The 10,382-nt window shown below is 49.2% G+C and overlaps 1 protein-coding gene across 1 annotated transcript in view; it reads left to right on the top strand.

Moving 5' to 3' along the window:
- Window positions 1-668: 668 nt before the first annotated feature.
- The window catches only part of LOC144609639 (uncharacterized), a 20,967-nt gene continuing 11,253 nt past the window's right edge, over window positions 669-10,382 (top strand). Inside the window, exons 1-5 of the mRNA XM_078428139.1 lie at window positions 669-874; window positions 3,659-3,844; window positions 4,952-5,093; window positions 7,622-7,744; window positions 9,881-10,000. Of these exons, the coding sequence (XP_078284265.1) occupies window positions 824-874; window positions 3,659-3,844; window positions 4,952-5,093; window positions 7,622-7,744; window positions 9,881-10,000 (622 nt within the window). The 5' untranslated portion in view covers window positions 669-823. The remainder of the gene's footprint in view (window positions 875-3,658; window positions 3,845-4,951; window positions 5,094-7,621; window positions 7,745-9,880; window positions 10,001-10,382) is intronic.

The following is a 10,382-nucleotide window of genomic DNA, read 5'->3' as shown; positions in this document are numbered from 1 at the left end:
ACGTACAAACTCCTTACAGTGCAGCACCCGTAGTCAGGATCGAACCTGTGTCTCCGGCGCTGCATTCGCTGTAAAGCAGCAACTCTACCGCTGCGCTACCGTGCCGCCCCATGTATATCGTATTGTAGAACCAGAACCAGACAATGTCGGGAGCCCCGACCGCCCCGACGTGGCAACTCCAACAGCCTGACCGCGGGAGAAGACGGCAGGGGAAGAGAAAAATACATTCTGGCCTTCCATCACAGTGAGGAGGGGACTGGAGGAGACTCACAGCGATGGATGTTTCTTTTGTTTGGTGTCGGTTTATGATTGTATGTGTTATTGCATATTTTTATTGCTTATTTTTATTGGCCTTATTGTTGAAACTGCGGGTGATCTTTAATTTCACTGCACATTTAATGTTCACTACACATTAATGTGTATGTGACAAATAAACGACTATTGACTATTGAAATTGACTATTGACTATTGGTTGTTCGGAATAGTTTGACTCTCCCTCCGACTGCACCCATTGCCTTCGCCACTGGAGGGCAACTCCACGACGAAAAAAAAGCAAAGCAGGAAAAAGGCCAACCCGCTTAAACTGACAACTGTTTGAATTCAAACCCTTTTTGCATCGGCTGACATTTTATCTGCAAGAAAGTTTATCATCAAAGCAGATTCCCCGGCCTTTTGCGTGCATCGATTTCTATTTAGTTTTGTTGTTGTTGCAACAAAAAAAAACAAATGCAAAGTGTACAGTAGTTTCAAATCTTCCAGTTGGTTTTAAAAAAAATCCTTCTTCTTAAAATTATTTCTTTCTGCACCTCCCCTCCCCTTCTAAATGCCAAGAAAGGCCATGGACGCCCGAAGGCGGTCGAAACGTCTGCACCAGGTATGTTTTGGGGCAGAACTACAATGCTTTATTAAATGCAAGATATTATGGGTTTGGGGCAGGGGTAGGCAGCACAGCAATGCTTTATTAAATGCAAGATATTATGGGTTTGGGGCAGGGGTAGGCAGCACAGCAATGCTTTATTAAATGCAAGATATTATGGGTTTGGGGCAGGGGTAGGCAGCACAGCAATGCTTTATTAAATGCAAGATGATTATGGGTTTGGGGCAGGGGTAGGCAGCACAGCAATGCTTTATTAAATGCAAGATGATTATGGGTTTGGGGCAGGGGTAGGCAGCACAGCAATGCTTTATTAAATGCAAGATGATTATGGGTTTGGGGCAGGGGTAGGCAGCACAGCAATGCTTTATTAAATGCAAGATGATTATGGGTTTGGGGCAGGGGTAGGCAGCACAGCAATGCTTTATTAAATGCAAGATGATTATGGGTTTGGGGCAGGGGTAGGCAGCACAGCAATGCTTTATTAAATGCAAGATATTATGGGTTTGGGGCAGGGGTAGGCAGCACAGCAATGCTTTATTAAATGCAAGATGATTATGGGTTTGGGGCAGAACAACAAATGTAAGATGATTCCGACAGGGGGAAATTGCACCTTTTGGTAGCCAGCCAGCCTTAATGCATTCGTAGTTTCTGTTGCAACGGTAGCAGGAATAAACCTGCCACAATGTCTGCACTAAAGCTCAATCATCTATCTACCCTTGCAGCCGGATGGGAAGAGGATTTAGGGGGAACAACCAAACTGTGTGTGTGTTGCTTTCAGCAGCAATGCGTGTAAATCCATCGGTATTCATGTCGACCAAAAGGTTATTTTGTATTTTGCATTGAAACACTTTCTAGTTCAGGTGCACTTGTTTAATGCAGCTTGTATCTTGTAGCTTAAATCTTGTAGCGATTTAAGTTTCCCGTGTTTTGCTACTCGGCACACTTTGCAAAATGATACCTTGATAAAGTCTCTGTGTTTATTTATTTTTTGGGGGGGTTGGGAGGGAGTGAGTTGATTGCAATTTCGAGATGGTTGGAAATGCCGGAACCAACAATACACATTGCAGGATGATCTTGACATGTTTTTGGCGCCGAAATTTTACTTTTAACTCCAATGCAATGGAGTTAAGTGGTGCAATGCAATACAATAAGATTGCAATGCAATGCAATGCAATAAGAGGTTAAGTGGTGTTTTTATTTTTGCATTTAAAACTTCAGAGGCCAGAGGTTCAAGTTTAGCTCTGGAGGATGTTCTTTTCTGGTTCTGGTTCTAGTTTTGGTTGATTTTAAATAATAATTGTGATTTATTTATTTTGCACATTGCAGGATGTTGCAAACATTGCTTGACATGTTTTTGCGCCGTAATTTTACTTTTAATTCCAATGCAATGCAGAAGGACAAGAGGTTTTATTTTTGCATTTAAAACTTCAGAGGCCAGAGGTTCAAGTTTAGCTCTGGGGGATGTTCTTTTCTGGTTCAGGTTGTGGTTCTGGTTCTAGTTCTGGTTCTGGTTCTGGTTCTAATTGATTTTAAATAATAATTGTGATTTATTTATTTTGCACTTTGCAGGATGTTGCAAACATTGCTTGACATGTTTTGGCGCCGAAATTTTACTTTTAACTCCAATGCAACGCAGAGTTAAATGGTTACGTGGTGTTTTTATTTTTGCATTTAAAACTTCAGAGAGGCCAGAGGTTCAAGTTTAGCTCTGGAGGATGTTCTTTTCTGGTTCTGGTTCTGGTTCTAGTTCTGGTTCTAGTTGATTTTAAATAATAATTGTGATTTATTTATTTTGCACATTGCAGGATGTTGCAAACATGCTTGACATGTTTAGGCGCCGAAATTTTACTTTTAACTCCAATGTAATGCAGAGTTAAATGGTTAAGTGGTGTTTTTAATTTTGCATTTAAAACTTCAAGTTTAGCTCTGGAGGATGTTCTTTTCTGGTTCTGGTTGATTTAAAATAATAATTGTGATTTATTTATTTTGCACATTGCAGGATGTTGCAAACATTGCTTGACATGTTTTGGCGCCGAAATTTTACTTTTAACTCCAATGTAATGCAGAGTTAAATGGTTAAGTGGTGTTTTTATTTTTGCATTTTAAACTTCAGAGAGGCCAGAGGTTCAAGTTTAGCTCTGGAGGATGTTCTTTTCTGTTTCTGGTTGTGGTTCTGGTTCTAGTTCTGGTTCTGGTTCTGGTTCTAGTTGATCTTAAATAATAATTGTGATTTATTTATTTTGCACTTTGCAGGATGTTGCAAACATTGCTTGACATGTTTTGGCGCCGAAATTTTACTTTTAACTCCAATGCAATGCAGAGTTAAATGGTTAAGTGGTGTTTTTATTTTGCATTTTAAACTTCAGAGAGGCCAGAGGTTCAAGTTTAGCTCTGGAGGATGTTCTTTTCTGTTTCAGGTTCTGGTTCTGGTTCTAGTTCTGGTTCTGGTTCTGGTTCTATTTGATTTTAAATAATAATTGTGATTTATTTATTTTGCACATTGCAGGATGTTGCAAACATTGCTTGACATGTTTTGGCGCCGAAATTTTACTTTTAACTCCAATGCAATGCAGAGTTAAATGGTTAAGTGGTGTTTTTATTTTTGCATTTTAAACTTCAGAGAGGCCAGAGGTTCAAGTTTAGCTCTGGAGGATGTTCTTTTCTGTTTCTGGTTCTGGTTCTGGTTCTAGTTCTGGTTCTAGTTCTGGTTCTAGTTGATTTTAAATAATAATTGTGATTTATTTTTTTTAATTGTTTTTTTGGGGGGGGGTTATAATTCAGGACCAGGTCCAGATTGCAGACTCTGGAGACTTGGGGAAGGAGATGGAAGAGCCAGAGGCAGATGCAGAATGGGCGACACAGTCCCAGCTGAATCTCACTCCCAGGAACCCGATCCGGGCCAGCACTAGGATTCCCAGGAGCAGCGGCCGCTCGGCCCTGCTAAAAGAGGAGATGGAAGAGCCCCCGGTGAGTCGGGAGAAGGGGGGGGATTTAATGCACTATTCGTCTTTTGTTGCATTTAAGCAGGCGCAAATGTTGCATCGGGCGACCATTTTTTAAAAAATTAACCCTGCGAGGTCGCTTTCCGGGAAACAGCCAATTGCATGAAAACAAATGAAAAAAAAAAAGTTGCAAATCACGAAATCCGATGGCACTGGAGAGGCAAAGACGGACTAACGTGTGTAAAACAGCAAGAGGTGGAGGGGTCTCCTCTCCCCCCCTCTCCGCCCCTCACCCTGGCTCAACCGTGTTGCCCCAAGATGGATGAGCCAGGATGGGACATCTTGGAGGAGGAGGTGGTGGACATGGAGGTCCCACCAGAGAAGACCAGCGTCCGACTGAGGGTTCGCTCGCCCAGCCGCAAGAAGGTCCACAGGAACATGGTGGTCAAGGAGGTGCTGATGGACTGTGTTGGCATGGTGCCCGCCAACATCTTCTGCCTGCAGGACTACCCGGCCAAGGGCACCTTCGATGTGACCTTCACCTCGCAGGAGCTCTGCTCCACTTTCTGGAAGGTCTACGGGGAGAAGAAGGATTTGGCGCCGCTCAACGCCTTCACTGCCGAGCCGCTCAAAGCGTGGGGCCCTCCTTAGACTCCTCGGAGGTCCAAAGTCCTCCCTTCTGGACATCCTATCTCCTCCCGTCCTACCTCCTCCCGCCATCTGAAGTCCGAGGACCTGAGGAGGAACCGATGAACTTCTTGACCGACGAGCCTTGGCGGCAAGATCCTGCAGGAAAAGGAGTCTGGAAGTAGCGGATCAAATGAATAAATAAATTAAATGTTGCTCTAATCTTGCGTTGTGTAGTTTTGGTTTTGCATTTTATCGTCTTGTAGAGGGGAGGGGAGGTGAGAACAAAGGGGGGGACCTGGCGCGGGGATTTGTAACGTCGGCGCCCTTTATGTGGCGGCTATTTGTATACCTTGTTTGAATTATCGCATGCGACAATAAAGTATTCGAACGCGGCTCGACCAGCGCCCGGGCTAGCAGAAGGGCGGTCTGGCTATCTCCGGAGGGCGGGTATTGCGTGAGTGGCGGTGGGGAAGGCTGACCTCTCGAAGTCTTGCCCCGCCAGATCAGCGTGAAGCCAGTGGCGGTCGTGCTGGAGAAGATGAAGATGCCCCAGCCGGCGGCGGCCGAAGAGCAGGAGATGGAGGAGAAGATGGAGGAGGAGGTGGACCGACCACAATGCACCGCCCCCCCCTCCGGCAGCCAAGGTCAGTGCGAGACTGCGCTAGGGCAGCACGGTGGCGCAGCGGTAGAGTTGCTGCCTCACCGCGAATGCAGCGCCGGGTTCGATCCCGACTAGGGGCGCTGCCTGTAAGGAGTTTGTACGTTCTCCCCGTGACCTGCGTGGGTTTTCTCCGAGATCTTCGGTTTCCTCCCACGCTCCGAAGACGTACAGGTATGTAGGTTAATTGGCTGGTAAATGTAAAAATTGTCCCTAGTGTGTGTTGGGTAGTGTAAATACATAGAAACATAGAAAATAGGTGCAGGAGGAGGCCCTTTGGCCCTTCGAGCCAGCACCGCCATTCATTGTGATCTTGGCTGATCATCCACAATCAGTAACCCGTGCCTGCCTTCTCCCCATATCCCTTGATTCCGCTAGCCCCTAGAGCTCTATCTAACTCTCTTTTAAATCCATCCAGTGAATCGGCCTCCACTGCCCTCTGTGGCTGAGAATTCCACAAATTCACAACTTTCTGGGTGAAAACGTTTTTTCTCACCTCAGTTTTATATGGCCTCCCCTTTATTCTTAGACTGTGTGTGGCCCCTGGTTCTGGACTCCCCCCAACATTGGGAACATTTTTCAGCTTTTCCAGTTATTCCAGACATTAGCTTGTCCAGTCCTTTTAGTGTGCGGGGATCGCTGGTCGGCGCGGACATGGTCGGCCGAAAGGGCCTGTTTCCGCGCTGTATCTCTATAAACTAAACTAAACTAGGCATCTTGCTTGGCACAAAGGGCACAGCTTTCAGCTGAGAATGGGGTACGTTTAAAGGACGTGTGAAGGGCAAGTTTTCTTTTTGGACACAGAGGGTGGTGGGGGCCTGGAACCCGCTGCCAAAGGGCGGTGGTGGAGATAGTGGCATTTAAGAGGCTTTTAGTCAAGTCATAGAGTCCTACAGCACAGAAAGAGGCCCTTCGGCCCATCGTGTCCGTGCCGCCCGTTACCAAACACAGTCTAATTTTAATCCCATTTTCCCGCATTTGGACCGTAGCCCTGAATGTTGTAGCATTTCAAGTGCCCATCCAAACGTTGTGAGTGTTCCCGCCTCCACCACCACCCCAGGCAGTGAGTTCCAGACTCCAACCACCCTCTGGGTGAAAAAGTTATTTCTCACATCCCCCCGAAACCTCCCTCCCCTTACCCTGTATCTATGTCCCCTCGTTGTTGAACCTTCCACCAGTGGAAGAAGTTCCCCGCCATCTACCTTATCTATGCCCCTCATGATCTTGTACACCTCGATCATGTCCCCTCTCAGCCTTCTCTGCTCCAGGGAAAACAACCCCAGTCTGCCCAGTCTCTCCTCAGCCGAGGCCCTTCATCCCTGGCAGCATCCTGGTGAATCTCCTCTGCACCCTCTCCAAAGCTATCACATCTTTTCTATAATGTGGTGACCAGAACTGTACACAATACTCCAGCTGCGGCCTCACCAGTGTTCTGTACAATTCCATCATTACCCCCCAATTTTATTTGTACAGCACATTTAAAAACAACCCACGTTGACCAAAGTGCTGTACATCAGTTCAGGTACTAAGAACGAACATACAATGGCACACAAACATAACAGCACATACATAAACAGTTCTCAGCGCCCCCTCAGAGGGTCTCAAACGCTCGGGAGTAGAAATAGGTTTTGAGCCTGGACTTAAAGGAGTTTTAGACAGGCACATGGATATGGAGGGACATGGATCACCTGCGGACAGATCATAAGGTCAAAAGGAAAAGGAGCAGAATTTGGCCATTCGGCCCATCAATCACGGCTGATCTATCTCTCCCTCCTAACCCCATTCTCCTGCCTTCTCCCCCTTAACCCCTGACACCAGATGAGATCAGTTTATCTTGGCATCTTGTTCAGCACAAACATTGTGGGCCGAAGGGCCTGTCCTTGTTCTGTACTGTTCTGTGTTCCAGAAACAACGCGGGTTCGATCCAGACCTCCGGCGCTGTCTGTGTGGAGTTTGCACGTTCTCCATGTGACTGTGTATGTTCCCCCCACCCCCCCCCCCCCCCAATTTACTTCAGTGGAGACCTTTGAACAACTTTAATCGGACTTTATCTTGCTCTAAACGTTGTACCCTCGATCCTGTATCTGTGCACTGTGGATGTTCACTGTACCTCGGTACACGGGACAATAATATTTGTCACTGGCGGTCTCGGTGGCGCAGCGGTAGAGTTGCTGCCTTTGTAGCAAATGCAGCGCCGGAGACCCGGGTTGGATCCCGACTACGGGCGCCGTCTGTACGGAGTTTGTACGTTCTCCCCGTGACCTGCGTGGGTTTTCTCCGAGATCTTCGGTTTCCTCCCACACTCCAAAGACGTGCAGGTTTGTAGGTTAATCGGCTTGGTAAATGTAAGAATTGTCCCTAGTGGGTGTAGGATAGTGTTAGTGTGCGGGGATCGCTGGGCGGCACGGACCCGGTGGGCCGAAGGGCCTGTTTCCGCGCCGTATCTCAAAACTAAACTAAACTAATAAACTAGACTAAACTGAGCTGAAGTCTTCCGTCTGTTCTGCTTTCAAGCTGGACTTGAGGCCAATGAGGTCCAGCCTTCAGAGGCTGCGGGGGACAGTTCCGGAAGAGCCGGTGAGGAGGTTTTCGCGGAGCGAGGTCCCAAGGATTCCAGCGAGACGTCCCAAGCCACAGGTGATCCTTCCCCAGCCTTCAACACGCGCGGACACAGAGACAGACAGACAGACTGACAGGCACACACACACACATGCACGGAGACACACACAGACAGACACACACGGAGACACACATACAGACAGACACACACAGGCACGCACGCATACGCACACAGGCACGCACTCATACGCACACGCACACGCACAGACAGACAAGCACACACACAAACACAAATGCACACACACACACACACACACAGACAAACACATGCATAGACAGACAAGCACACACACACACACACACACACAGATGGACACAGATAGACAGACAGACACACACACACACACAGACAGACACACACACAGAGACAGACACACACACATGCACGGAGACACACACACAGACAGACAAACAGACAGACGCACACACACGCAGGCACGGACTCGCTCGTACGCACACGCACAGACACACAAGCACACACACAGACGGGGGGACACACAGACGGACACAGACACACACACACACACAAACACACGCATACGCACATGCATAGACAGACAGATAGACAAGCACACACACAGACGGACACACACACACACACACGCACAGGCAGACTGACAGGCACGCACACTCATGCATGGAGACACACATAGACAGACAAGCACACACACACAGACGGACAGGCAGAGAGACAGACAAACACGCGCATACGCACATGCATAGACAGACAAGCATGCACGCAGACGGACACGGGCACAGACGCACAGACACACACACACACACACACGCACACACGCACACACACACACACACACACACACACACACACACACACGCACACACGCTTGGGCATTGACACCCACGGACACACACTCAGATACACAGAGACAGGTAGACAGACACAGGCAGTCACTCAGACAGACGCGCGCACACACACACACACACACACACACACACACACACACACACACACACACACGCACACACGCACACACGCACACGCACACACACACACACACACACAGCAGTCGGGGTCGACCCCCGGGTGCCTGGAGCCACGTGAGAGTGGCACTACCTGCTGCCTTAGCGCTACCTCAGCTGACTGCCGATGAGGGAACTTTAACCTCTGCTTTACAACACAACAGCACAGCACAGCGACGGGCCCTTCGGCCCACTATGTCCGTGCCGAACACGACGCGAAGTTAAACTGATCTCGTCCGCCTGCACGTGATCCAAGTCCCGCCGTTCCCTGCATATCCACGCGCCTGTCCAAATGCCTCTTAAACGCCACTATCGTACCTGCCTCCACCGCCCACCCCCAGGCCCCCACCACCCTCTGTGTCAAAACAAAACCTGCCCCTCACATCTCCTTTAAACTTTCCCCCCTCTCACCTTAAAGCTGTGCCCTCTGGTGTAAGAAGACTCCGACTGTCTACCCTGTCTATGCCTCTCGTCACTTCATAAGATCACGTGATCGGAATAGAATTAGGCCATTCGGCCCATCGAGTCCACTCCGCCATTCAATCACGGCTGATCTATCTCTCCCTCCTAACCCCATTCTCCTGCCTTCTCCCCATAACCCCTGACACCCGCACTGATCAAGAATCTGTCTATCTCTGCCTTAAATATATCCACTGACTTGTGGCCTTCACGGCCGTCTGTGGCAAAGAATCCCACAGATTCACCGCCCTCTGGCTAAAGAAATCCCTCCACATCTCCTTCCTAAAAGAACGTCCTTTAATTCTGAGGCCGTGCCCTCTGGTCCTGGACTCTCCCACTAGTGGAAACATCCTCTCCACATCCACTCTATCCAGGCCGCTCACTATTCTGTACGTTTCAATGAGGTGTTTCCCCCCCCCCCCCTCACGTTCTTCTAAACTCCAGCGAGTACAGGCCCAGTGCCGACAAACACTCATCGTACGTTAACCCACTCATTCCTGGGATCGTTCTTGTGAACCTGCTCTGGATCCTGTCTCCAGAGCCAGCACAACGTCCTTCCTCGGATACGGGGCCTAGAATTGCGCGCGGTCCGAACCATGGCCGAGGGTCGTTGATGGACATTTGCCCTCTGCCCCCCCCCCCCTCCCCCTCTACAGGAAGGTCGAGGGCGTCGTCTCTCCTGCCCCGTGGCCCTCTGGTTGCCGGCCCTGGCAGCCCTGGCCCTCGGCCTGGCCCTCGGGGGCTGGTTCCTGGTGGGGCCCGGCCTGTCCCCGGATGTCTGGGCATCGAAGGCTGACTGGATCTACGGCCTGTTCCCAGGGAGGGAGCCCGCCTGTCAGGACAGTTGCAGGTAGGTGGATGGGAGGGAGGGAGGGCATTAGGCCCCTGGATCTACTATGACCTGGGGCAGCATAATACGTGTAAAAGGGCAGGTTGGCCGCCTTTAAGCAAAGTTAGGGTGGCGCAGCGGGTAGACAATAGACAATAGGTGCAGGAGGAGGCCATTCGGCCCTTCGAGCCTGTACCCACCGCCATTCAATGTGATCATGGCTGATCATTCTCAATCAGTGCCCCGTTCCTGCCTTCTCCCCATACCCCCTGACTCCGCTATCCTTAAGAGCTCTATCTAGCTCTCTCTTGAATGCGTTCAGAGAATTGGCCTCCACTGCCTTCTGAGGCAGAGAATCCCACAGATTTACAACTCTCTGACTGAAAA

This window comes from Rhinoraja longicauda, chromosome 34, assembly GCF_053455715.1.
Source record: "Rhinoraja longicauda isolate Sanriku21f chromosome 34, sRhiLon1.1, whole genome shotgun sequence".
Lineage (NCBI taxonomy): Eukaryota > Metazoa > Chordata > Chondrichthyes > Rajiformes > Arhynchobatidae > Rhinoraja > Rhinoraja longicauda.
This window is presented reverse-complemented; position numbering and strand designations above follow the sequence as displayed.